We start from the raw sequence: 27,885 nt of genomic DNA, 5'->3' as shown, positions 1-27,885 counted from the left end.
TAGATAGTAACTAATTTCTATATGCACAGAATATTTATTATGAACAGTGAATACATCAAAAAATACATTATATTAATGTTTATGCAGATGCATGTAAACTTTGGGCAATAGATTGGAACAGGAACAACACAATATCATGTACTCAACTTTAAAATATCTGCATATGATTGATTGTACAACAGAGGTGGTCACGAAGAAAATAAACACAGGTTGATATCACTGCAGTGGCCTCCTAAGAAATGTAAGAGGAATAAGAGGCAGAAGTAAAAGTTGAGAGGAGGAGGACATCATGAATCTTAGACTGTATAAATATATGCAATACTCGTCAGTCTGGATAGTAAAGAAATTTGTGGAATTACATGTTTCTGATGTCCAATATATTAACAATAGAGATTGATATTTAAATTAGCATTTCAGAAAAATGAATTACTATCTAATGGTAGATGAATATTGCAGATTTTTTGTATTTAACTTCAGATTTTAAGCATATTAACGTTGGTTAGCGTAATAACCAATGCGACCCGCACTCCAGTCCGGAAGGTGGCGCTAAGGTAACCAAAAGTTTTATCCCCAGCTGCCATTAAGATAAGGAGGAAGAAGCAGTCCCAAGCACAGGCAACCGAGCAGTCACAGAGAGGACGGAGATAGCTAGTCAGTATTACCAGCCATCCTTTTGTGTAGCAGAGTCAGGTTGCGACATTTAGTTTGGATGGCTGAAACTCCTGCAAAGACCCTGTGACCGGCTAGCGTGCTGTAGTCCACACATTTGGGAGAAACCTTACAGCAGCCTCTCCCAGCGTCTAGCCTCGCACTCCCTCCCCTAATCTCGCCGAGATGTCAGCTTTCTCCGAGGCGGCTTTAGAGAAGAAACTGTCCGAGCTTAGCAACTCTCAGCAAAGTGTACAGACACTGTCGCTGTGGCTCATCCACCACAGAAAACACTCGAAGACCATTGTCAACGTTTGGTTCAACGAACTGAAAAAAGGTAAGGCTGGTGAGAGCCGAGGAGTTCCTCCAAACAAACACAGCGAGCATGCTTCAGAGAGTGAGTAACATGTAGCTGCAGGCTAGCTCTGGCTAAAACTGCCAGACCAAACTGCTGTTAAAGTTAAAACACAGAGTCCCTGTTAGCACGGTGGCTGCTAAAGGCTGGCAACTTTCGGTCACTAGCCAAAGGTTTTCACTGCTTTGTCTAAGTAGCATTGTCGAAAAGTGACGACAACGTGTGTTCCCTTAAATGTGTTTGTGTTAGAAAATCTCCATAATCTCCCATCTTTGCTTATAGTAAGTCTCGATCAGTTAAAGCTGCACTAAATTAAACTTTATAACACCTGAGGGAATAGCTTTAAATTAAACCCACATCAACAGTTACAATGAGCTTTACTATAAAGCATAAAGGAAGCCACTTATGCTCATTTCTTTTCTCTGCTACAGTAGCTTTGCGTGATTAACTCATCAAAATAATCCTATACTAACCCTTGATAAATCACCGCAATTCATACACAGTATAGCTTTGCTTTAAGCCAGCTTTCTTCTGATAGGCTACTCCGCACAAACAAAAGGTTTGACTAGCACGTGGGTGGAGATTGTGCTCACAGCCAGAGCCGTTTGCTTGAGATGACCACATACAAGACGCACTCACTCTCCTCTAATCATCAATGCACCACCTAATAAAAGTGAAATGCCCTAAATAATAATATTTTTAAAAAATGCATAGTTGCAATGGTGCATATATTATATAAGGAGAAGCATAAGTAAATGTGTCGATGTTAAACGAACCACATGACATTGTTTTAATTAAACATATGTAACAGTTTTAAGAGTAAGTGCATATTTATTCTTTAATTGCATTGCTTTTTTTGGCTCATTTAGCTGTGTCAATCATTTCACTGGAGAAAGACTATTGAACATTGTTGTGTGATAAAATATAAGCAATGACTGGTGGATCTAACTTTTTTCTGATTTTCATAGTATCTGATGACTGTCAATGATTTTTTTTTTTTTTTTTTTATAAGAAAATGTTCACAAAGTTTATTAAGTAGACGGTACATAATGGAGTTGTTGAATTTATTCAGTGAGTTGGGTTGTAGGGACATCAGGCATTACTGTAATTGTAGCTAATAATGGTGCATTTTTCCTCGGGGTGCTAGTCAACAACCTAATGATACCTCTTGTGGGTGAGGTATTTTGGGTGGTGACTGAGACCAGTGTTAATGGCAAGTGGGGATAGAAATGGCTCTCCACGGAGCTTTACACTCACCTCAGTGTCGACTGTGTCTCGTCCAACAACAACAAAGGCTTGTGCATCAGTTAGTTTATCATAAAAACAACAAACCGAGAAGGGGTGTAAGTATCCTTCACTGGAACTCAATCGGGCACTCGGCTTCTCCAGAACAAAGTCAGGCAAGAGCCAGTGCTCTATTGTTAAAAATAGTAAGAAGAATCAGCTTTTGTTTTTGATCTCTTTGATGCCTTCAAAATCCTGGGGCATACAAATCTGAACATGCATTTTTGTCAGATTGCTTCTTCATATCGTGCACTAAACTTGTGAAATAATATCCACAGATTAAATCTTTTTTTTTTTTTTTAATTATTCTTTCTGCAGGGCCACCTTGTTCTGCATCATGCAGCTGATGTGACTGCACAGTTCGCCTGTGCATCTGGTGCATTGCTCATATTAAATTAGCAAAGGTCATAGCCCTGCTTATAGTGAAGCATAACGAGTATCTTGAATTTTTTAAACGTGGCTTTGCATATTAAAGATAAGATGACCTTTATTAGTCCCACATGTGGGAAATTTGTTTTGTTACAGCAGAAAGTGGACAGTGCAAAGTTATATAGCAAAAATTAGAGAACACTGGAATAGAATAAGAATAAGATGCTGTACACAACTGTATAGAATAAAATACTATATACAATAATAAAAAAACTGTTGAAGATTTAAATCGGCTCTATTTCATTTTTTGTATGTCATGACTTTTGTTTTTTGTTTTTAGTTCTTTAGTGGTTAAAATGCGCTTGCCCATTAATAGGCATTGTTGTGTTGTACCTTTTTGTAAATCATAATCAGATAGTATGTGTGTTTCTTTGTTTTTTTCAAACATGTGCAGCTCAGGTATCGCGCAAGCTGACCTTCCTGTATTTGGCCAATGACGTCATCCAAAACAGCAAGAGGAAAGGACCAGAGTTCACCCAGGACTTTGCTCCAGTCATCGTTGATGCATTCAAACATGTGTACAGGTCAGTTTTTATTGGACAAAGGCATGGATGGTTGTCCTGATGTCAACTTTCTCATTTTGTCATCATTTTGGATTTTAAATGTATGAAATTTAAGTAACATTTTAGAACTGGTTGAGGGTGGCAGCCATAAGTAGGCTTGATGAGAAGACGTGTATAAACACACACATACTGTATGTTCTAGGGATGCACACACTGATGTATTATGAGCTGATTACAATGTTTAAAATGACATTTTGGCCATCAGCTGTCCATCTTTGAACTTATTTCCATTAAAGAAAATGTGACAGAAGTGGCCAGTTGGCCTGTGGCGGTAAATGAGGTGCATCCCTAATATTTTCCCATTTAAAGAATTTCTATCCAAGAACTGATTTTTTTTTTTTTTTTTTTTAAATTCAATTTTGTCCAGTCCTGACTTCAGGTTTGCAAAGCTGTTTAAAGCGTGTGTTCTTTCTTTCTTTCTTTTCTTTCCTGTGTGTTCCCGTGCAGAGATGGTGAGGAGGGCTGTAAGAAACAGCTGGGTCGGGTTTTATCCATCTGGCAGGAGAGAGCCGTGTATGAGAATAACCTGCTCGATCAGCTCTCGCAAGTCCTGTGTAAGTTCAACGAGCCAAAACCTGTACCAGCTTGTCAGTAGTGCTTACCATTCAATTATAGCAAGTGTGCTGTGTGCCTAGAGGTTTAAACTTGATAAGCATAGTTATATTATTTACTTGCACTATTTTGCAAATGTTTGCTTTATTTCTAAACATGCAGCTAATCAGGCTTGTGGCTTTAAAGTGGCTAAAGATGTAGTATAATACATAAAACGCACACCTTCAAACTGGACTTTTGACTTGTTATGTTTTGCTTTTCTTGCTTTTTATAAATCTTAGATGGAGAAAAGAAGACAAAGAAGAGGTCATATGAGGAGATCCAGCCAGATGATGAAGGCTTTGCCTCCCAGAGCTCTCCAACCGAGCCCCCACAGGTGCTGTCCTTGTTATACAGAGCAGTTATAAATACAGAGTGCTAATCATATAACACTTTGATCCACACACATGCTAGTTAATGATTTACAGCTGTCTGTGTTTTCATGTTTGCCTTTGTGTCTCCTCCTGAGTGTAAATACCTTCTTCTGCTCCCCCCTCACCTCTTGCCTTTATCATGCTCGCTATACCTCAGACGGCAGAGTTAATCCGAGCTCTGCAGGAGCTGGAGAACGCTGCTTCTGGCGACTCAGTGCTGCGTCAGCGCATCTCCTCCCTTCCTGCTGAGGTGCAGGACACGTCACTGCTTCACAGGATCACAGGTAAGGAAGCTCTGCGCACTTTATACCAAACTTTAGACAGAACATGTGTTGTTTAGACTGAGAAAATGTTGTTGAACCACTCTGATATACTGCACATTACAGAAAACACTTAACATCTAGATTCCTGTGAAAAATTAAGTATACTCTTAGTGCTTCCACAGGAATTAACTGATCATTAGCAAGCGTGAGGACCTCTATAAAAGGAAAGGAGGAAAAACATCAACAATGATCTTAGAACAGTTGTTCTAAGCAAATGTTCCTGGCCAGCAATCTGGGAATTAAGGCCATTTCCTGTTTGAAGTTGTCATGCCCTTTTTCTGCTGGGAGACAATCTAGCAGTTCTCACTATTTTATTATCAGGCAGTTAAAGATTTGGCTTGCTTAGTTAGCTGTGCACTCTAACTGTCCACCAACTAAAGCCTGTCTAAAATCGGATCATGCAAGAGGATGATGATTTCAAACACTGCAGCAAATTTTAAAACGGAGAGGCTGAATAAGATTCAAGGTGTTGCAGTCCAGTCCAGACATGAACCTGACTGAACTGCTGCGGTGGGACCCTCAGAGAGCTGTGTATAAACAATTGCCTCAAGTCTTAATGAACTAAAACAACAACGTAAAGACGATTGGGCCAATATACCTCCAGACAAAATGAGAGACTGATAAAGTCTTAAAAGAAATGATTACTTTACTCTTTTCCCATTGAAAGCCTCTTAGGAGTAAGCTTTGAGGCTCTTTTCTGAACTGAGTGGTTTGGTTTCTTTCATACTTCAGACCAACTTGCACAACAAAATGACCGGGTGTGCATCAGAAGTAGTGATTGTGGACTCTGTCCGTTGGAATAACCTGAAAACTATTCTAATGTTAATCAAAACCGCATCTTTGTTGATATAAACTTTTGAATCATGGGGTGTATTTAGTTTTGTCACGACTGTATTTCAGAGGAAATAAGGTGTGCACAAACAAGGGAGAGTCGAGACAAAAACATGGGATATGCAGTCGCCTGGACGTCCTTGTTGGGCCAAACAAACACTCACTTCTGCAGCTGACGTTCTTTCGCTCTGAAGGATACCTGCAGGCTTATTTATGGGAGAGAGGGGATGGCTCTGAAAGATATTGACCTTATGACAAAGAGAGATCATTTACATGAATGTGTAGCACACAGCACTCACTACAGATTTGATTACATGACACATGATTGTTTGTGTGTTTGAGTCTCCCTCGTATCTGTCTGACAATGCCCTTGCCTTTACCTCAGCAGAAACAAATTGAAGGTTTTGATTTGGCACTGATTATACAGATGCTGTTTACATTGTTTCAGGATTGATGCATAACTGAGTGACGTGCATTTAGGCTTTGTTCTCTGCTCTCTCTGTGCTTTCTGTGCTTTAGATAAAGAATCAGGAGAGCGACTTTCCCGGCTGGTGGAGGAGGCCTGCATGCTGCTAGCAGACTACAGCGGCCGCTTGGCGGCAGAGATTGACGACAGGAGGCAGCTCACGCGTACACTAACTGTCTTCCTGCAGAGCCAGAAGGACGGCCTGGCCCAGAATGAGCAGAAACTTGAAGTGCGTGAATAAGTTTTTCTCTGTTATATGTCTGTGTGCGTCCTGTCTGCCTCACCTCTCCTTGGTGTTCATCTTTTTGTGCTGTGTGGACAAATTATGTTTGAGCACAAATTTCTATAAGTATTTTTACAAGTTTCTCAGCATGCTGCACGCTTTCTGTCATGCTTTTTTTTTAAATTTTTTTTTTTTATAAAGCTACCCTGCATGTTTTTAGTGTTAGCCCTGCTGATGTGCAAACTGAGGGGAAGCCTCTCGATTAGATACAGACTTAATGTCTAAGTTATCTTTTCCCTCGTCACTGGCTTTCTCTTTGAGCCTTTTTCTTTCTGCTCACTTCACTCAGTGTGTCCTGCCTATGAGGTAAGTAGTAATCAAAATGAACCCGTTAGAGCTTTAAAAATGTAACCACTGAGTTTTCTTGTTTGCTCAAAGCTGTGCTTTTCACGTTGACGGTAATTGTTCAGATCTTATCTACAGGGCACCACAAGGATCCCACGTCTCATCTTTGTATCGTCACTCAGTCAATACCTTTTGTTTTAAAAAAAGAAAAGAAAAAGTCTGAAAATAAAAAGTGAAAATGATTTTGTGAGTCCTTTTTTTGTGCTCGAACACCTACAGTTTACCCTCTTATTCAGGTTTGAAGGTGGTTTATGAAACGTACTTTTGGTTGTGGAGTTGACAGTAAATGGCAGTTATACACTTTAGGATTTTCTGATTAGTGGGAGATGTAGATCAGATATTTATCATAATCATTGTCATGATTAATAAACATAAATTAATGAGATTCAAATTTGATTAAAATCTTGTTCATTTATCTTTCTTGGTACTTTTGCTTTATGCTTTCTGACGAGATTTATGTCATTTGCAACACGATGGGACACAAAGAGAACATAGTTTGTTTTTTTTCTTTTCCTCTCCCCTTCCCTCATTTGGACATTTCTGTTATCTATGCTGGAAAAGTACTGATGACCTACACACACTGCATGCATTGGCTGGCAGATATAGTCACTGAACACATTTGAGAAACATGGCACAGAAAGTAAAATGTGACAAGATTAAGGTGGGAAAAAACATCAAATACATGGATCAGAAATCATTTTGTCCACATGCAGTCCTGTTTTCAGTACCTTACACTGTACTTTGCATGCAGTTTGTGTGGCCAGTCTTTTATTAGGGGAAAAAAAAAAGCTGTTGCAAAGGTAAATGTTTTTTGGTGCCCTTTAGTGTGGCTCATTACAGTGGAGGTTGATCTAAGTCGAGCAAAGTCATTCATAAACATGGAGAGAAAGAGCGTGGCATTTTTGCTGAATGATTTGGGTGTTTGGATAAAACTAAAACACCCTGACACACTGTTTAGTGGTGGCCACTAATTAAAATACATGAAACATGTTTATTGGAAATCCTTGAATTTAAATCTGAACTTTAACTGGAGCTTTAAGCTGCTCTTGGTCTGTAATCCATGAAGCGCACATTCAACACTTCAGTTTCTTATATTACATTATAATTTAAAATTATAATATGTGTGTGTATTTATCTCATGTAATACTGCTACTGAGACTAGGGGGGAAAAAAACCAACACCATAAATCGGTGTGATTCAGACTGCAGGATCTTTGGCGTCTGATGGCTGTCTGTCATTGTGGACTTTTTCAGGAATACAAACGCAAACTGGCGAGGGTCACCCAGGTTCGAAAGGAGCTGCGATCACGTCTGAACAATCTCCCAGAAGGACACTACAACTCTTCGAACTGACTTCACCTCCCGTGCTACTGACGCATCTGATCAGACGCCTGTTTAATATTTGATCTGTGACCTTGCCATAGTCCTCTGTTCCTGACTTTGGGGTGTATCTTTGTCTCTGTGCAGTAATCTGTGGTTCTCATTCTGTCTACAGCCAATTATTTATCCACGTGGGTTTATGAACATAAACATCTTATTATCATTTAGAAGATTTAAAATCATCCCGACACAGGCCTGTTGTGCTTTGGCCCCAGCTGCCTAACTTTCCAGCTTTCCAGTTGTATGGATGACTCTGGTGTGATATTTTTTTATTTATACTGATTAAGATAATGCATCAGAGTACATTGCTCTAGTGTGATCATTCATTTTAATTTGCTGTATTCTGCTGGCATTACGTTCCCTTTAACTGTCTTAAGTTAAGGGTTATAGATCCTTGTTTGTAATAATAGCCTCAAATGTCTGAAACTGAGTAGGAAGCCATGTTCCTTAAAGCAAACCCAAGTGTGTATTTATGATTTACTGTTTGTGAAAGGGGAATGTAAATCATTGGTCAGTGTACATATTGTAGTTTGCATGTAAATATGGAGTTGTGCCTGCTCCTTGTCATAAGTGTCATAAGTGCTTTTGGTTTGTAATTGTGTCAACATGGTGAAGAAAATGTTGCTCATTCAAATTAATGAGCTATGTCAGATATCCACAGTACGGAAAGGGTGAGATAATGGGTTTTGTTGTCTTGTTTACTGTATCGCTCCATAGTTTTATCTTGGAAGTCTCCTGAATGCTGTGCAGATGCCTCACACAGCTTGAGAAGTGCCCCGGTTTCCAAAGCCAGACTTAAAAGGAAAAGGAAAAAAACAAGCTGTTTTTGTAAATATGAAGCAAATGCTTAGAACCAAATAAACAAAGTGCACAAATGTTTTATCGTCTTATCTGCAGTATGTGCTATTGAGTGCAATTAAATATGTGAACACCAGGGGGAGTTCCTTTTTTACGCCTCTGTGGCGACAGCCTCGGTCACGTGGGTTTCTTAGAGCGAGCGTCCGCCCATCAACCAGGAAGACGAAGCTATTTTTCCCCTGGTTTCTTAATAATACAATAGCTGTGTAAACATTTGTTGGATATGATACAAAGTATTTAATATAGAAAACAAAAGAAACAAAACACGCCAATTCGCTAGTGTTACAACAATAACGCTTGCTGATCACAACAGTTAACTAGCTTGGTTCAGGCGATTTAGCTAGTAAACAGTCGCTAAGCAGGTAGCTTTACCTCTAGAGGGTACGGCCACTGATTAAAGTTCATGATGGATAACTTCGAAACGCCATATGAGGAGGAGGATATCGCGTTTATTGAATGCGAGGTAAGCATGCTAACGTTAGCTGAGAGACGTAATAATTTGGCGAAAGCGAGGTTCCCGGAAAAAAGGAAGCGTGCCGCGAGCAAAGCTAACGTTTTTAGCTAGCCTCTGGAGGTATATGACATCGGACGTGAATTAGTCCTGCTCTTTTTAACCTGTTCGGGTCAAATTCCATCAATTTTTACGTTTGACTGCAGTGATTCAGCATGTGATTCTTTTAGCTTGAAAATGTCATGACTTTTCATGAAGTGAGGCAAAAATAAAATTAAAATTTGAATGGATCTGGGTCGCGTATTTACTCAGAAGGATTCTGGATCCATCACTGTGGGGAAAATCAAAGAAACGTTGATTTTAGGCAACCCTGAAACTAAAACTGTACATACCAAGTTGTGCGTATTTTTTACGGGACAAAGGTGGCAGAGGAACCTTCGTTAAGTCACGAAAATTGCCTTTGTTGTAGAGGTGGGCGAATCGATCCAAATATCTGTAGTATCGATAACAACGCTGGTATTGATATACCAGATACTAGTGCGCTATTTGTTTCTCTTCTAAGTTCAGTAAGTAGCCAAATGAATCTTGTAAAATCATGAACACATGCACTATGAAAAATGTCTGAACCTTTTTGTGTTAACCATCAAATCTGTTTTATTTATAGCCAATAGCACATTTAAACAGAAGTTAACTCAAAGTGCTTTTAAGACAGACACATTTACATTGCAGGTCTCCAAAAATCCCAGTTGTACACGAAAAGCTAAAATGTGTCCCACACATGCTAAGTACCTGCTCTAAGTATTTAATAAATTTGTTTTGATATATGGTAGTCATAAGGATTTTTATATGATCCAGAATGAAGAGTTGAGTGTTTTAATGGTTGTAACATTCTTTCCATCTCATTATAATATCTTTTAAACATTACAGGTGCTACATTTTCACCTTAAGTAAAATAGGTCATCATATTTTGTGATATCTCATGTTTTTCTCCAAATATAAGTGTTGTAAAATCTAAAAAACACTCACCCTGTTCTCTGAGACATCAATTAAGGACTATTCATCATTTTATTAATGTCAGATAGACTATTTATACTTTATAAAGATATATGTATATTAGAATTTGTTTTATACACTTGATGTGAAGGAATTCTTGGCCCAGTTCAATTTTGACACAGACTATAGTATGAAAGCATATAAAATGAACAGTATTCAAGGGTTAAAAGTGGTCATATAGTTTAGAGTTAAGTTACCTTTTGTAACTAAAATACAGAATAAGGCTTAATTTAGTGTGTCTATTTGTGTCTGTCAGCTTATTGTTATTAATTCATCTGTTTTTTGCTCTTTCTCAATCAAGATCTGTGAAAAATCCTTAAGGGGTGATACCCTGTACAAGATACACCTGACCACCCCAGGACATATAAAGGTACTCAAGAAATCTACTTGTGTAGAAAGCTAAACATTAATAGTAATGCAGTCATTTAAAATGTATTCAAAAGTGATGTCATCATCGTTTTTGCATTATTCCATGTACTTTCTCTTTAGTCTCAGATTTCCACAGGTACCAGACGTCTGTGAGAAACAAGTTTTCCAAGCTGCTCACATCTTTTAATTTTTTTTTTTGTTTGAAGCCCACCTACAGTTTTCCCCTCCTGGTTTAATTCCTGGTTTTGCATCTGACAGCTCTTCTTATTTCAGTCTTGACAGTCGAACACATTGTTTCTTCTGAAGATTTAAAAAAAAAATCATGTTACAGTAAGTACAAGAGTAGTGACAACAAAAGTTGACATGGGTTGCCTCTCTTCAGCCGTTGCCGTCAAGGGTTCAGTGAGTTTTGAGCTACAGAATCAACCAGGAAAGCTGGATGCTTTCCACCTTTGTGTTTGACTGCTATGAAGAAGCTGGATTGGCCATTTCAGAAGAGTACTGTGTCTCTCGCCATTGCAGTAAGTTTGTGCAAGGATGACAGGGTAATATTTAGTTCGATGATGTATAACAGAGTGTGAAAGCCTGCCTGGCTGTGTATTTCACACAGCATTCTTCTTCTCCTTCAGTCTGGGAAACAACTACAATTACTCTTGGAGCGAGCAACTGACAACCTGAAAATGGCAAGTTCTGAAGGAGTCTTGAAAAAGGCAGGCTTGGTTGGTTCTTTGGGTGAAGGGGTTTAAGGATTTCTGCAAAGAAAAGCCAGACATTTCTTCTCAACACTTTGCTCACCTCCCCAGATGCAGATGTTCTACTAAAACCAGGCCCCTACCACCATCTGCCTTTTTTAGTGGCCCCTTCACATCAATGCATCCTGAACTTTGCGCCAATAATGGACAGTTGTGTTTGTTTTAAAGGAGGAAAACAAACTTGTTTTTCTTTTTAATAGTGGCCACAGACTATGCTGACACAGTGGAGTTTCACAAAGGAAATGGTCTTGAACCATGTCATGTATGATGTGTCAGCTTCATAAGTCTTTGAACGTCTTCCTGTTAATGCCCAAGAAAATTTCAGGAACTTGTCTGCTGTGCCTTTGAGCCAGGTTCGGGTCTGTTCCACTAGGTAAAGTCATGTGAGCTTTCTTGGTTGTTCTTGTTCATTATGTTGGGAAGTGTGCCTTCCAAGACACACGTGCTGATTTAACAAGTGACTTGTTGTACAGTCAAGCCTGGAAGACAAACTGAATTAAAAAATACAAAACAAAAACAGTGCACTGTGGAGCCATGGCAACATTTCTTCAGCTTCTTACTTTCTCTTCTTTTGTTGATAGTGACAGTGTCGAGAGACAGGAAAGCGGGGAGAGAGCGAGATAGGGGAAGACATGCAGCAAAGGGCCGCGGGTGGGACTCAAACCCGGGCCTACTGCTCTCTGGCCATATGGCATATGGTCACCTGCTCATCTCGCTGAACTAAACTGGTGCCCTTCTCTTCCTGTCTTTACACTAGAGGAAGTCAGCCACTGTTTGGTTATTTGGGTAGCTATGTTTTGGCAGACCTTATTGCCAAGTGCAGAATCTGTGTAGCACATAAGCAGAAGTTGCTTGAACTGAGTTCCTGTCTTTTGGCTGTCTTCTAACCACTATGGCAAATCAGCTGCTAATTCTTGGATGGTGCTGGTTTGGCGTTCCGCTGAGGCGCAGACCTACTTAAAACTGGTTTTATTTTCTATGAGCCAGAAAAATGTATACGTAGGTATACATTTATACTTTCCTAGCAGCGCTGCCACCACCAACAACGACGACGACAACAAGTGCAAGGAGGCTACTCTGCAGACCTCTACAGCTTCAGTTTGACATCCGTACTGAAGCTTTTTGTAATGGTAAAGTTTTATTTGGACCTTGGTTTAGCCCCAGCAGTGTGCTGGCGCATTTCATTCCTATAAACAGTTCCTAGAAGGATCCCTCCAGATGTTTCAATAGAACTTTTGGTCATCCTGAAGAAAGCTACATCCTGCTTTTTGCATTAATATATTCACATGCAGATATAACTCCCACCTCCCGCGGTGGGGGTTTAATTTATACAGTTGTGTGAAAAGTGACTGGAGTACAAACTCTTTAGTCCTTAACTGCTTTATCTCTTTATGATCTAACGCACACTAAGAAGACAGGTGTGGACAGGCACCTTTACTGCACCTCATTTGAGCTGTGGTTTTGGTTTTAATATGCGTTTGATTCCATAAAATAACTCCTTTTCTGTTTGTAGCAGAGGTGAACTACATCCAGTGTTGTTTATCCAGCACTGATTGACTTTATTTTTATTGTTCTCCTTTCGTTCCTGGCAGAAAGAGAGTGGCTTAGTAACTTCTGGTAAGTAGAATTCATCTTCCCTCTTTTATTATTTTTTTATTTTTTCATTCCTTCCCTGGCCATGTGTCTGTTCTGATGGGTAATTCAATGTACATGTGAATAGTGCCCATTCCGGTTTGAATGGGCAGCAGTTTTGTTTAGAAGTAAATGTATAAAGATACCCAGAAGTCAACGTGTAAGGACAAATAGTTTGTCCAGATTTTGTTTTTTCTTTGGTGGTTTGGCTTAGGCTCCTTAGATGCATCTCAGGTTATATCTGGACCACTGACACAAAGCCCCAAACTTAACATCAGTGATCAAATCGGTTAACATCGGCTGCAAGTCAGGACTTGTTTTTGAACATCAGTGTGTGTTCTCACTGATGATGTTGTGGCTTTTTTGTCTGCCAGTGTGTGTTCAGCCATTTTGTTTTCTTAATTTGGGTATGGAGAGTTAGAAATTTGAAGTTTATTTAAGAGATTTATACTTTTCATTTAGCACAGTGCAGTGATTTCATGTTTATTTTTGAAAATGAAATGGAAGTCTGTATGAGGAACTGGATTCACATCGACTCAGCTTTCTGCTCCAACAAATGTGGACTTTAAAATGGTCACATGGCTTCGATGTTTCCAAGTTGATATTCAGATAAGTTTTTCATTATGGCGTTGGGCCAGACCATCTTCAGAGCACCTTGGTATTTGGTCCTATAGGACTGCAAGAACGTTTTCTTAGGTTTGCTGACTGTTGGACGTAGTACCCCCATTTTTCTGCATCCACACTCCTGGAACTCTGAATCATCACAGTTCTTCACAGGGTTTTTAGGGTAGGTACTTTCCCAGCAGGGAAAGAGAAACTTTGAGTGATGAAGGTGTACACATATGCTCCAGATATAAGTGTGCACTGGTCAAACAAAGGAATGCAGCACCAGAAGAGTGAACATTGTATTGAAACGAATCCTCTCATGGCATCTGTCACGCAATGAAGAAATGCAAACAGAAAGTGAAGAACATGAAACACAATTATAGGAAAACGTAAGATGTCAACAGGGGTGACGTGTCAGGAAAGCTACTACATGACTTCAGAGTTCCTATTAATGATGTGAGTGCAAATGGGAAACAAGGCTCAGAAGGTATGTAATCACCTCAGTGGGTAAACACAGTCTCCAAGAAGTGAAGTGGATATTAATTCAACAAGTGTCTGGATTTCAACTGGGGGATTTAATACATTTCTTCCAAAAGATACTCCATCTTTTGGTTTTGGTGGTGGTGAAAAGTGCAGTCTAATGTGGGAATTACAGTACTATGTTTGTGTAGGTATTTGCCCACGCAGAGGCAACCTATGCAAATGCGCTTGTGTGCGGTTCTCCAAAGCCCCAACAGCACATAGCTCAATGTGGACGATGCAAGTCCAGTGCTGACTGGTTGAAAAGTTGCCTGGAATAGGAAAGGGACCGACAGCAGAAGTCTAACATGAACGGGAGAAAAAAAAGCCTCTCCGCGGGTGCCTGAAGGACCAACCAACAGCAGCCCAAGCAAGCCTGGGCACTGGTTGTTACTGTCAGCCCCCTGCTGACAGTAAACAGCTACACCATGTGACAATGGTCTGCAGAGCTGGTGGTAAACTCTGCAAACTACCAACTTGAAAGCCGTAAGTAGAAGATTACACTCGGACAGCTGAAGACGCTACGGAGAAGAAGTCTTGGCATACTTTTTCCACTTCTACCTGGTGGACTCATCTCTGTAGATGGGTCCACAGGGTCACAGAAAACTTGCAGCGATGTGGATGTATGTCAGAGCATCGCTCTAACCATCTAATGATCAAATTTCCATCACGTGGACCCAGTTTGAAACCTTCCATAGTTGGAATGGTGAAAATGATTACACCTGTGTAAAAAGATACTTTCAGCTGCTCTTTTATTCACCAGGAGTCGCCACAGTGGGTAGATGATTTGGCAGGTTTTTTTTAAACTCTGGATATCCTTCCCGAGGCAAGCCAAACGGGATGTTTGTCCCCTTCTTGAGTTTAAACTGGATATTTCGCTGTTAGAACCACTGCAATATGGAGCTATTGTTACACCTATGTAACAATTTTCCCCAAACTCTTCCATAGGTGAACCCATAAAACTCCTTTAATGACCCAAAAGGATTTGAATTGACTGATTGGTTGGCTGATTAAAATCAGCAGATATGGGCCTTTCACAGATACATAATACACATATCATTTGAATCTAGTGTTTGACCCAGGGCCTTTCTCTGTGGAGTTCACATGTTCTCCCTGTGTCTGCGGGAGTTCTCTCCGGGTACTCAAGCGTCCTCCCACAGTCCAAAGACATCCAGTTATTGGGGTTAAAGTAATTGGTGATTCTAAATTGCCCATAGGTGTGAATGGTTGTCTGTCTGCCCATGTTAACCCTGTTGCGGATTGATGACCTGTCCAGGGTTTACCTTGCCTCACACTCACACCAAGCCACCTGGGATAGACTCCAGATCCCCCACCACCTTGAATTGGATAAGTGGAAAATTATTTGTTTTTTTTTTTTTAAATGAATGGAAGGATGGAAAATAAGTATCAGCATCTGCCCCCAAAATCCCATATTCGGGGAGCTGGGTATGGATGGCAGTGGTGCCATCTTTGATTGTGGCTCCAAAGCCGTGATCCAACATCTTACAGCGAGAGAGGATCAAAGCTGGCTGTTCTAACAGCTTTTCTACCAAAACAGAGGCTGGGGAAATTTTCTGACAGGGTCAGAAGTTTAGGACAGCTCACAGTGAAACGTCAGCCATGACCTGTGTCTACTACCCAGCCAATGGGAATGCAAGAGAGACATCAGCATATGTGGGGGAAAAACTGAATACATGTAAGTGTTACATTCCCTACCACCTGTTTCCAACACAGAGGAAAATGTGTCTTAGCTGTGGCAGCTGCAGTGTGTCTACATCAGTTTACAGGACCCGTGACAAGGTGGACATAGCAAGGAAACAAACAATGAAGATTTTGCAGCGGTACGTTGTTGCCCTTGAGTCAGTAGGTATTATCGTACAGCCTTCATGCATCAAACTTGATGTCCTACCCATGCTTATTAGATCACTGCCGCAGAGCGTGTTGGTGCCTCAAGCGATTAAAGCTCCTGCCACTCGTGCCCCAAGAATGAACCCTGTTTCAAAGCCACTTTGATGTTTTGCACTTGCCATCGTGATTCAAAAACAGAACCAACTGGGCCTGCGTTTGTATACGTGCCGCTGAGCGTGACTGGATGCTATTTACCATGAAGTGCACTTGTAGAAGCATCTGCATTTGTTGGGTTTCTCCGCTCATTTAGTTTTTCTTTTCCTTTCTGGATCTTTGCACTTTTTGCCAAATTTGGTTGCATTAACAGCCTTTTTGTGATTTAATTATGGTGTTACATGATAAGTTGCTGAAATAAATGTGTAGCATTGTCGTATCAAGATCAGAAAAAATACTGTACTGCTCTTAAACCACACATGGCTACTAAAATGCAGCTTTTCCAGTGTTGCTCTTCAAGCAACAGCTGCAGCTTGTTGGAAATCTTCACAACTTCTAAAAATGTCAGTCAAACAAGCTGTTTGCACAAAATTAGATGGCACTGGCCAGCCTGTGTCTGTATGACTCCCTCAAAATCCACTCTGACTAAATTTAGCAACTATACATATGTATTCAGTTATTCTAGTGGCAGGACATCTGTGGGTGCACTAATACTCCACACTCAGATGACGAAAGGATAAGTAAACATCTCTGCAGATCTGTCCAGAGTTTGGTGTAATGTCTTTTATAAAGGAACATGTTGTACAAGTATGCACTTCAATAACTTTGTTTTATTTATGCCTTTTGCACAAGTAAATTAAACATTTACACCATTATTGGGATATTTTTAATACAATAATATTGGGATATTGTAAAAAAACAAAAAAAACAACAACATTTCTTAGTTGGTAATATAGGTACCATTAGAGTTCAGATGTTTTTTGCCATTAAATCCATTATGCCACACAAGGTACATGTTTCAGAAAATCATGGAAACATTTTTTTTCCTTGTCTGATGACATTCAAAAAGCAACATGAAATAAATAAACTGTCTGGACTAGAAGTTCTACTGGGGCTCATACATTAGATGATAGTTTATCAGAAATCTAAGATAGTTAAGATCTAAGCTGAAGATTTTATACCATTCAGCTGCAGCTACAATACACCAGGCCTTGTCTTATATTGACTTATAATCTTCCCTTACCCCTGTTAACCCTTAATAAAGACTCATCCTCTAATAAGGAGTTTAAATTGAAGCAGTTAGTATTGCTCTTGTCTTATTGTTATACTGTGATGATGACTTTTAAAAACACTGTGTAGTTTTTGTCTTTTTGCTAACTATTAGCATGTGGCTTCCCAGGACGGTCTGTCAGAAGACACGTACCGGAGTTTAAGGATATTATAGAGTACCTGGATTACCTGAATCTGGATGAGCCTATCATTGGTGAATAACTTTGCAGAAAGTTTTAAGCAGATGTTTTTTGTTTTTTTTAAAATACCAGATTATTTGATTGTTTTTAACTTTTTGCTTGTTCTTAATTTCCAGGTTTGAACTTTTTGGAAGAGGGGCCTCCTAGTGACCGACAAATAGGCCCCAAATACTTATGTAAGCTCTGTAATCAGTCAGCCGTCCTTGCAGAAATGGTCTGTCATGTGATTGGACGCAAACACAGGCAGAAATATGTGGTAAAGCATTCAGAGCATTACTTAAATACTTCTTTGTTATTCTGTTTTCTTTATAATAAGATGTTAAAGCAAAGAGAGATCACATTCCCTTTCTGTCTATGTAGGAATTGAAGCGGCCTGACTTGGTGACCTGGGATAGACCCTCTGTACAAACCCTCGGGGGGAAGATTATGCGCGCCAAAGCAGAAATAATAGAGAGACAGGATGGGAGAGGGACTCCAAAGGTATGCCAGATGAATTACCCAGATTACACACCATATTTTTTGTGCTTCTAAAATTCTATACATTTTGTTACATACAGTAAATGTTTATTATTCATGTTTTTTTTTCCCCCAGTCATTGTTCAAAAAGGGGAACGAGAGTAGATCAAACAGCTCAAGAGGTACCTTGATTGATAGTAAACATGGTTAAAAAGTAAACGTTTGGTTGTATTTTTCTCTAATTATGACTTTATTATTAGCTTCCCAAAGGCCGAGGCAAAACAGGGAGCAGACGAACCCACAAGATTTGCCACCACTCCTACCCGAACTCAAGGACTATCACCGAAGGAAGCATGCCTCAAGTTACCCAAACGCATCTGCATTTCCTCCGAATGACCCTAACATGAACGTAGACAGGCGCAGCCAGCGGGAGAACAGGCTTAGCAATGAGCGCACCAGAGATGAACCGCGAAGGTCGGATTTTAGGGAAGGCCATGCGTACAGAGAAGGCTACATGGACTCTGATTATCGTCATCAGTATGAAGAGGGATATGGTGGCGATTCACAAAGATGTTTGGCACTTGAGCAAGGTGATGCTCCCAAGTATGATTTTAGGGAGGAGCTGCCTGGTGGCCTCGGTCAGTCTGACTATTACCCTGAGGGGGTGCCTCCTTATAGAAGAGCCTATCCAGAAAGAGAGTCTGTTCAGGATTTCCACTCTGAGGATGTCAGGGGTGGGAACGGTCGTTCTGAGTATTCACCCTCCCAGGCCATGTACCCTGAAGTTGATAAACTGCGGTGGTCCCTGGAGAGGGAAGCTGATAGGCACGACGGTATGAACAAAGCAGGTAGACAGGGATCAAGTGAACCAGAAGCCAGGAGGAGGAACTTCTCTGCATCTATGGAGGGGGACCGATCACGTGACAATTTGTTCAATATAATTCAAGATTATCGTCATGAGATGAGAGAGGTACATCAGGATGAGGGAGTTGATAGGAGAGCAGGAGGCCCAGCCTCACAGAGACACATGGATGTTGGCAGAGCCATTTCTAACATCCCAGAGCCATTCAGGCGGTTCCTGAAAGGAGGCGCCGAAGATGATGTTCACGGTAAAAGGAAAAGAAAGAGCCGCTTCTCTGATGCTACTCCAGAGGAAGTGGAAGGGACAAGGGAGATGTAAGTGTAAAAATTGTAGTTGTTTTTTTGTAAGTGTTGTGGGCTTTTTTTTTTTTTTTTTAAAAACCCCAAAAAAACATGTTTGATTGCTGCTTTAAGGTATGGGGATAATTATGGATCTCCAATTCCAAAGTTTGGAGGTGACCCAAGGCCAGGTAGTGCACCAATGAGTGGAGGACAATTTTCAGACATCTACAGAGAACCACAGGTACCGTAGTTTATTTTCACATCACAGTAGAGTAATATCCAGTAAAACAAATCTTTATTTGAGCAAGACCTTTTGCTTTTTTAGGGTCCACATCATCCTGAAATGAACCAAAGAGGAGGCTCTGAGTCGGAGGGCGTCTTTGATATGCTGGTAAGATGATTAATCCTTATTGGCGACTTGCACATGTTTTTGTTATGCAACTATTCACTCAAAGAGTTCTCAGTGTGTTGTTTTTTTTCCCTTTCACATTTTCTTAGAGCAACATTGAAATTGAGAATGCTGAAGAGGCTGACTTCTTGAAAAGTAAACTTTGCAACCTGCTTAAAGAATTCAAAACAAAAAAGATGGAGAAAGCTGTGGTATGTGTCATTCTGCACACCGCCTGTCTTTTTAATATAATATTAGTAGAAGAACACAAAGACTTTGCTTATATTAACAAAACGTATGGTTTTGTCATGGTAGCAGAACAGCCACGGTCGAGAAGGGATCCCCAGAAACTACAGCAACATGGAGCTGGACCCTCGACAGCCGCCGTTCGAAAGGACCATGAGAGATGATTCGCACCACAGACAGCCAGAAGACCTCGACTTCAGAGACTGGAGGCAGCGTGAGCATCTTCCAGAGGAGCGGCACAATGTTTATCCCCCCCCTGCACACGAAGAGTCCAGATACTCAAAAAGAGGCCGCTTTGAAGGTATGTGCACAGTGCAGTTTATTTAAGCCCATTAGGGTTCAATAGTCTTTTATAAAAGTTAGACATCGATAAAAATAACACGAGCATAATTTTCTTGAAAGATTTTAGGCAAAAATAAGTACAGCTCAAAATAAAGGCAGACAGTAGATGGCCACTCAATAGTTGCTTCTTTAAAGACTCTTTCATCCATTAGTAGAGCTGCTTATACCAGAAAGGTAGGGCAGATCAGTTTCTATAATACCTGCAAAGTTTTCCCTAATGTTCCAGTCAGCAAGGCTTTCAGTTCATCCACACCAGAGCTTCGACCAGCTGACGTAATTTTCTCCATGGTATCCCTCAGGTGATGTGTGGGATTTGGGTCAGGGCTCTGGGAGGGCCCCTCTATTAGAATATATTCTTCAAGTCAGTTCCACATGAACAGGTGTCTGTAGCAGAATAACCACAGGTATAGTTCATCACATTAACAACAGGCATGGTTCAGGTGTGATAAACAGGAGAGGGAGGGGTATAATCATGCCTTTTGTCTGGAATTGTGCTGTATGTGTTGTTGTATGGGTCGAATGCCAATTTATTGACGTATTAATAAAATAAACTTATGAACTTTGAGGTTTTGATGAAATTTGATGGGATTTTCTTCTTTGAATGTATTTTGAGTTTTGTTGTGGTATCCTTTTAGGATAGTTTAGTTGAATTTATGTATAATGAGGCATAGTTTGCAAAGGTGTCCAAGTTGAGCTTTTGATTTTATGTACTGAATGAATTTGATTGCATCGTTAAATAAGATAATAAACAATAAGTTGTATATTCAGCTTCCCTGTGTCAGAGGAAGTGTGGCTGATTCCACTTTCTTTCATGTAATTCAATTTCATTCCTCTTTTTTTTTTTTTTTTGTCAGAGGAATCTGGAACTCCTCATACAAACCGCTTAGATGAGCCGCCCTTTTATCCTGAAAGGTTTCCAGAATCCCTGCCCTCTCGTGACTACCAGCCTCCTGTTGGAGAGTTTTTCGACTCTCACTCTTCTGCACCTCCCCTCCACATGGATCAAGAATCCAGGATGCCCAGAGGACCCCGGTACTCTAACAACCTGGACAAAATCACTTCCGCCCTCCTGGAACTTGTGGCAAGGAAATAAATGTCATCACTGCAATCTCCTTAATAATCATTTATTGTAATGCAGTGTTTTAAGGTAAAGTTCAGATTTTAAAATGTGATTTGGGTTTAAATTTCTTTCCCTTCATTTTTCTTTCTATTTTTTTGTTGTTGTTTGTGTTGGATATTTGCAAAGACCTTGGTTGATCAAATGTTGACATCTGGTGTAAGAATTAAAACATTTGTCTACTGCAGTTGTAATCATTTCATTTTTTCAAATTTCTTACTGACCAACAACCAGAGAAGTAATACTGTTATTGCCATCGTTGTATTTCATATTTTCAGTGAATTTATTTTGAATTAACTGAATTAATTTGCGATCATTTGAGCTTTGTGGTGCTTTATCATGCTGGCTGCAGCCATTAGAAGATGGGAACACTGGTTATAAAGGGAAGGGCTTTCATATTTATGCCAAATTCTGAACCTACCATCTGAATGTTGCAGCAGAAAGTGAGACTCTGAGGAAAACACTGACTGCTCTACAATCTTCTATTGCCCAATTTTGCTTAGCCTGGGCAAATTGTAGCCTCAGTTTCCTGTTCTTAGCTGACACAAGTGGCACCCAATGTGATCTTCTGCAGCTAAAGCTCATCTACTTCAAGGTTGGACTTATTGTGCATTAAGAAATACGCTGCTGCATAAATTGTGTTTAATGAGTGGTTATTTGAGTGACTGATGCCTTCCTCTAAGCTTGAAACAGTCTGTTCTCTGACCACTGACATCAACAAGGCATTTTCTCTCAGAGAACTCACTGGATATATGGATGAAGCTTGCACACAAGAATTTCACTCACATGTTCTGTACCAGTGTACCTGCACATGTGATGTGACAATAAAAGTGATTTGATTTGATATATTTATTTTTTTGGTTGACTGTGAAGATCTCAGTTGATCAGCAGTTTCTGAAATACTCAGACCAGCAGCCATGCCTCATTCAAAGTCAATGAAATCACCTTTTCCCCCATTCCGATGCTCATTTTGTGTATCTGTGTATATATAAAATGCATTTGTTGTTTTTTCCAAGTCACTTTGCTAATTTTACTATAAATGAGGACTACCTGAGCAATACTTGGGTTGCAGTCACGTGGTTCTGATGACGTGCGGAGGCAGCGCGATTTTTGAGTGGAGGGCGGAAGTAAACATGGAGGACACTGTGGAGAGTCAGGAGAGCAGCTATTGTGCAACTTTAGACCCCGTTTCTCGGGAGAGATATAAACAGATAGTTAAAAAATATATCGGACGTGATCCGTATTCTTTGAAAATGTCCGAATACACCACAGAAGTAAAGGATTTGCCTACTATCGACGCTGTGGATATCACCAACTACTTGGTCCTCCAGACTTCTTACTACACTAGGGAGCAAATGAAAGCTTTCAAGAGTCTGGAGGCGTACAATTTTTTTGTCAGCGTGTGGGTCCACAACCTTGGAACAAAACGTCTCCGTGATGGATACAGTTTGGTGTTTGCAAGGGTGAGTGTTTGTTCTTATATTGCTTTATCTTAAACACGCTAACAGTTAGCGTTAGCGGCTTTAACGTCAACAAACATGCCAAATCCTTAGGACTTCGTTAGAGTGACAGTTGTTTGTTTCAAGGTAAACCATTCTCAGAGGTCTAACGAGACACCTCTGAAGACTTGGGTAATTGCAAAGGAGGATGGAGAAGTGATTGCAGCCCATTGCAATTGTATGGCAGGGTTAGTAGCCTAATTAAGTAGGATGTTATTGCAATGAGCACACACACATATACGCATAGGGCACTGCTAGCATTTTGCAGGTGTACTTCAGTAGTAGTGGGGAGAGAGTGTTTTCTTTTAGCTAAGAATTCATCAGCTAAGAATTTGTGTGATTGCCTTAGATCCCTCATGACACTCAGATGCATTTTTCAGATAGAGGGTAGAACTATTCAGTCATGTCATCACCTAGATAATGATTTCTCTATAGGCTGTTGAGAAAGAGTTAATGAATAAACATGTTACTTCAAATAAAGTGCCATTGCACATTAGTATTAGTAAGCTATGCATCATCAAAATGTACTGTAAATATTGCATTTCATGTTAAAAAGATTATGTGCTCTATTTCCAGACTATCAGAATCATGCTCGCACGTTGGAGCTGTTCTTTTTGCAGTTGAAGCTGGGGTGAAAATGAGAGCGACATGCACATCAGAGCAGTGCAAGTGGCTGATGCCATCTCATGTTAAAAAGGTAAGCCAAAAAGCAAAATGTAGGATAAAGAATGTTATATTGGGACTTCATGTGACAGTAGGATAAAATATCTTCCCCTATACTGCTACCTTGTCGTGGTGGGGAAGCTTGAGTGCCTCAATGACCCTGTAGGCTATACCGGCGGGGGCTTCAAGCTCCTGGTAGATCTAATCAAGCCGGGCATATATAGCGTTTTGGAAAAGAGCTTTTTAAATTTTAATGATCTTCTTTGGCTTAATTTTTCCAGATTCCTGCTTGCCCAGTAACTCTGATTGACTTCTCTTCAGCAAAGTCAAAAAAACGAAAGCTTGAGTGTTCCATTGATGGCTGCACAAGTACACAAAAGGTTGGGAAATCACTTCCATGCCCAAGAGTGCAGAGAGATTCAGAGACATACTGTAGGTTTTTTGAGAGTTTAAGCAAAAACTGTCCAAGGAGTGCAGCACTGATGTCTAGGGAACCTTACCACAAAGAATTTGTCCCCCAGTCTAGCATGCTTCCTAAAACTGTGCCTGAGTACAGAACACCAGAGACACTGCAGCTCCCCCCCAAAGACCTTGAAGAGCTATGCCTGGACTTCCAGCTTGAAGAGCTCACCCTGTCCCAAGTCCAGGCTGTAGAGAGGGCGACTCGAAGTCAGAGTGCAAGCAGTATTTGGTTTAGGCAAAGAGCTGGACGCGTAACTGCCTCTAAGCTGAAACAAGTTCTTAAGACCAACCCCCAGCAACCATCAAAGAGCTTGATCAAGGCCATATGCTATCCAGAGGCATATAGGTTCACCACAGCTGCTACAAGGTATTTAGGGTTTGATGTAGGGTAAGGCAGAGTTAAGATTTGGGGTATGAAACTGTCCATAACTGTAACTAAAAAAGTGTTATGAAGATGGAGGTTAGTTATAGGCTTATACGGCTAGGGTTATACAGGGTAAGAACTAAGTATAGTTTAGGGTAATGGCATATTGTATAATACATCACTTTACTGTTTTACACATCCAATACTAAGTAATAATTTCCTTTTCATGTTTGGCATGTGTACTGTTTATAGTTATGGATGCAAACATGAAGCACAAGCCAGAGGAGCATATGAGAAGCTTATGAGCCAGGAGCATGCAGGCTTCTCATGTATGGACAGCGGTCTCTGGCTGAACCCCAAGTGGCCATACATGGGGTCCACCCCTGATGGGATAGTCACTTGTGACTGTCATGGAACTGGCATCTGCGAGATTAAGGTATTGACTCTGTTGTAGTCAAGGCCATAGGTGTGACATCTTTCCATAAGAATCAGTGAACTGAGTAAAAATGCAGGAAATACCTTTTCTAATTTCTAATCTATTGTTCAATTAAGATAAGATGAGGCTTTATTGTCTGTCTCAAATAGACATTTGTTTTGGGCAATGAGAGATTATGATAACACAGACCACACCCATCATCTTTGCTTCTTCACTGTTTCATCAGATAAATCTTGATTGTTGTTCTCATCACTGTGATTTTAGTGCCCACACTCTCAGAGAGATGCGGTCAACCTGCGCATGCGTGCTGGGGAGAAGGGCTTCTGCCTCATCAGTGACGGGGATAATGTCACACTGGACCCAACTCATGACTACTATTACCAAATTCAGGCACAGCTTCACATTGCAAATGCAGAGTACTGTGACTTTGTTGTGTGGAACCGCAATGACATATTTGTTGAAAGGATTTTGCCTGACCTTGAGTTTTGGGATGATGCGATTCCTAAAGTTGAGTGTTTTTTTAGAAACAGTATACTCCCAGAAATACTGGGACAGCAAGTTACAAACATACATGTGTAATGTGATAAAAGGACGACAACATAATGACATTTTGAATATTGTTATGACCTGATGGTAGTCATTATGAGTTCTGGCTATTGTATTTGCTCTGACGTAGCATTAGAGCACAGATTGTCATTTAATTTTATTGTACATTTAATTGTGTCATTTAAGTGTTGTGTAACACTACACAATGATTAAATGCTATTGAGGCAGCATAATAATACATTGGTGGTTTATTTACAAGATTAGACTTTTAAACAAATAAACAAAATAGATTGCAATCCATCTCACAGTATAATACTGTACAAACTGCCAGCACAATATGACAGTTGGAGAAAAATATTTCATTTGAAAACATTTACAGACTAATCAGGAGTCAGGACTTAGGTACTACTATTACTCTACCCTGTTCTACTTATCACCAGAGCCAAGCAGCAGATACTGGACACTACTCTTCCTCTCCACCCCCGTCTGTGAGCCGTGACAGTGACAAGACATTTAATTTTTTTTAACTGATTGATTACCACCCACCCCCCTTACTCCAGTGGGACAACAGACTCGGAGAGATTTGATAAGGCACAACAAATTACCCCAATCTTGTCGATCAATGCATGTGTCTCACCTGGCTTTGTGGACATGTTCTCTATTGGCATAGCCCTGCTCTGCAGAATTTGATATTTCCTCCTGACTAAACCTATGACTCGCTCAACATGGATACGCAAATTGGCTATTTTCCTTGTCTCTGCCACTTCATAGGCTGACAGCTGTTTTCTCCCTTTAGTGAATGCCGGTGTCTGTAGTGAAGCACAGTAAAACCCCACATTATCGCCAATATTGAACCCACGATCTGCAAGGACAATATCTCCAGGTAACAAGTTCTTTAGGAGGCCACTCTCTATTGTGATCTGCTTATCGCTAATTCTCCCTCCCCAGGCAGAAGATATGTAAGTGACGTAGCCTTGGGGGGCAACACCAATCAAAAATTTTACAGTGTGATGGTGCTTGTAGTTGGACCAAGTTTGAGCTTGTGCAAGAAGATTAGATGGTCTCTCAATAAAGACTTCAAAGCAATCAACAATCACAGCCACTTTACATCCAAATGCCTGTCTGAAACTCAGTGGCATCGTAGCTTGAAGAACATGTCGCTCTGGCCACTCAATTAGGAACTCTAACCTTTTATGAAGTATGTCAATTACTTTATGCCAAACTCTAGAAGCAGTGGACAGAGAAATATTGAACCTGAAAGCTAAATCTTTCAGGGGCAGATTTAGTCTCAGCCTCAGCAAAACTAGTATGAATTGTTCAAATTTGGACAACAAAGACATAGGTCCCGAGGTGATATAGGGCTCGCACAGTTCAAAAATCTGAATTAAAACTAAGAAGTTGGGGAGCCCTGTGTAGAACTTTGTCTTGTCTTCATTTTTTTCAAAAGCCTCCTGGCTGAACTGTGTGTCCAGAGCCTTGCTCCGAAGATCAACCAGCTCTGCTGTGTTCTGTCTCAAAACATCCTCCATCTTCTCGATGTCATCCATCGTCAGCTCTGTCTGGCATCCAGCATCCGCACAGCCTGCAATATAACAGTGGGGGAGCATAATCAGCATAATAGAGGCAACCTCAATTTTTACTCATTTTCACTGTAGGAGTTTTTTAGTGGGCTATTAGAATCTGGTGTAATGTGTTTAATTCACTATGTTAATTTAATGTAATTATTTTTTTTAATCAACAAAAAAACATGTTGCGTCTAAACAAAAAATATATTTATATGTTTCTCACCACAGAAACCTTACATTACGGATATCTTTACTTATCTGTGAAAGGAGACTGTCTGGAATCTGGCAATATAAGAACCACAGCAGTGTACAAAAACCTGTGGTGTGTGCCTGACGGTAATAAGTGCCACTTTTTCTTTTTTTCTGAATAAAATGGTATGGATTTACTCTGTGATTAAAAAAATCACAAACATGTAATATGTAACTTGGACCATAATCATTACAGATAATGGCATCTTTTTCTCTTTGACATGATTCTTGTTTGTTTTACATCTCAGCACAATATCTTACCTGGATAAGTGAATGTCTCATTCACACTGAAGTCTTCTGGTTGTGGATTCTCAGCTGGAAGCTGCAGTTCGGGGTTCTCCACTGTCACTAGGCTCAAATCCGGGCTCTCAGCCGTCTGTTGCATATCCAAAATCGCCTCTGCACATCGATGCTGTTCTGCCTTAAGCTTCATTCTTTTATCTCGTTTGAGAACTGATTCCGATCTGGGTTTTCGTTCGTAGCCGAGATTGACCGTCGGAGCCCAGTCCTCCGACTCTTCGTCATCCAAAGCACTTGGGCAGCCTATAGTCCCAATCAAGTCAATATTAGACTACTAACTTAAAAGCACTAAGTAAACGAGAATTTAACGACAACATAATGCTAATAAGTTCGTTTGCAAACATAACATTACCTCTGACGAAGTGGTCGCTGCAGACACGGGCATTGGCAGACTCTGCTCCTCCCGACTGTAAACGTAAATTTAAAATCCATTTTTTCCTACGTTTTTCGGTTAGAATTTTCCATTTTTCTCCTCTTCGTTGGGCTATTTTTGGTACCCTAAAATACCGTTTATCAGTTTCTCGGGTCGACCTACTGGAGCATCCGTAAACACAACAGGACAAAGGCATTTTGCGTACTGTCTGTCTGTGATTTTGCGCTGATCTTTTTCACTTCCGCCCTCCAGTCAAATTTCGCGCTTTACGTCGACGTCACGTCTACGTCAAATGAAACCCAGCTATTAACTGT

General features: G+C 40.3%; 4 protein-coding genes across 12 annotated transcripts; 3 read left to right on the top strand and 1 right to left on the bottom strand.

The window, feature by feature from the left end:
* The first annotated feature begins 591 nt into the window (after positions 1-591).
* On the top strand, positions 592-8,751 carry LOC101471545 (regulation of nuclear pre-mRNA domain-containing protein 1A). Of its 3 annotated transcripts, XM_076879256.1 has the most exons (8): positions 592-985; positions 3,111-3,240; positions 3,727-3,833; positions 4,113-4,207; positions 4,402-4,528; positions 5,918-6,093; positions 6,437-6,453; positions 6,571-6,674. In XM_076879256.1, the coding sequence occupies exons 1-8, from the start codon at positions 835-837 to the stop codon at positions 6,653-6,655; spliced, it is 888 nt and encodes a 295-aa protein (XP_076735371.1). In that variant the 5' UTR covers positions 592-834; the 3' UTR covers positions 6,656-6,674. The 3 variants fall into 3 exon arrangements, with proteins under 3 accessions (XP_076735371.1, XP_004548110.1, XP_004548111.2); XM_004548053.4 differs by lacking the exons at positions 6,437-6,453; positions 6,571-6,674 and adding an exon at positions 7,746-8,751; XM_004548054.6 differs by lacking the exon at positions 6,437-6,453.
* A 93-nt stretch (positions 8,752-8,844) lies between these two features.
* On the top strand, positions 8,845-21,301 carry si:ch211-13c6.2 (uncharacterized). 4 transcript variants are annotated; one of them, XM_004548057.3, is made up of 13 exons: positions 8,845-9,192; positions 10,535-10,603; positions 12,947-12,971; positions 17,353-17,436; positions 17,539-17,678; positions 17,783-17,902; positions 18,015-18,060; positions 18,139-19,054; positions 19,154-19,262; positions 19,347-19,412; positions 19,520-19,621; positions 19,725-19,956; positions 20,852-21,301. In XM_004548057.3, the coding sequence occupies exons 1-13, from the start codon at positions 9,133-9,135 to the stop codon at positions 21,088-21,090; spliced, it is 2,208 nt and encodes a 735-aa protein (XP_004548114.3). In that variant the 5' UTR covers positions 8,845-9,132; the 3' UTR covers positions 21,091-21,301. The 4 variants fall into 4 exon arrangements, with proteins under 4 accessions (XP_004548114.3, XP_004548113.3, XP_004548112.3 ...); XM_004548056.3 differs by having other exon boundaries at positions 17,338-17,436; positions 19,728-19,956; XM_004548055.3 differs by having other exon boundaries at positions 17,338-17,436.
* Positions 21,302-22,176: 875 nt separating this feature from the next.
* On the top strand, positions 22,177-25,305 carry LOC112436271 (uncharacterized). Of its 4 annotated transcripts, none has more exons than XM_076878883.1 (5): positions 22,177-22,577; positions 23,190-23,310; positions 23,558-24,105; positions 24,355-24,538; positions 24,803-25,265. In XM_076878883.1, exons 1-5 carry the CDS (start codon positions 22,552-22,554, stop codon positions 25,115-25,117), a joined length of 1,194 nt encoding a protein of 397 aa, XP_076734998.1. In that variant the 5' UTR covers positions 22,177-22,551; the 3' UTR covers positions 25,118-25,265. The 4 variants fall into 4 exon arrangements, 3 of the variants coding, with proteins under 3 accessions (XP_076734998.1, XP_076734999.1, XP_076734996.1); XM_076878884.1 differs by having other exon boundaries at positions 22,177-22,801; XR_003025016.2 differs by having other exon boundaries at positions 22,177-23,310; positions 23,558-23,656; positions 24,803-25,305.
* Positions 25,306-25,314: 9 nt separating this feature from the next.
* Positions 25,315-27,852, bottom strand: LOC143414469 (uncharacterized). Its single transcript, XM_076878880.1, has 3 exons — positions 27,551-27,852; positions 27,160-27,441; positions 25,315-26,666 (listed from the first exon to the last, which is right to left on the bottom strand). The coding sequence occupies exons 1-3, from the start codon at positions 27,765-27,767 to the stop codon at positions 25,636-25,638; spliced, it is 1,530 nt and encodes a 509-aa protein (XP_076734995.1). The 5' UTR covers positions 27,768-27,852; the 3' UTR covers positions 25,315-25,635.
* Between the last annotated feature and the right edge of the window lie 33 nt (positions 27,853-27,885).

The sequence above is a fragment of the Maylandia zebra genome, linkage group LG22 (assembly GCF_041146795.1).
Source record: "Maylandia zebra isolate NMK-2024a linkage group LG22, Mzebra_GT3a, whole genome shotgun sequence".
NCBI lineage: Eukaryota > Metazoa > Chordata > Actinopteri > Cichliformes > Cichlidae > Maylandia > Maylandia zebra.
Note: the sequence above shows the minus strand (reverse complement) of the source record. Positions and strands in the feature narration are given on the sequence as shown.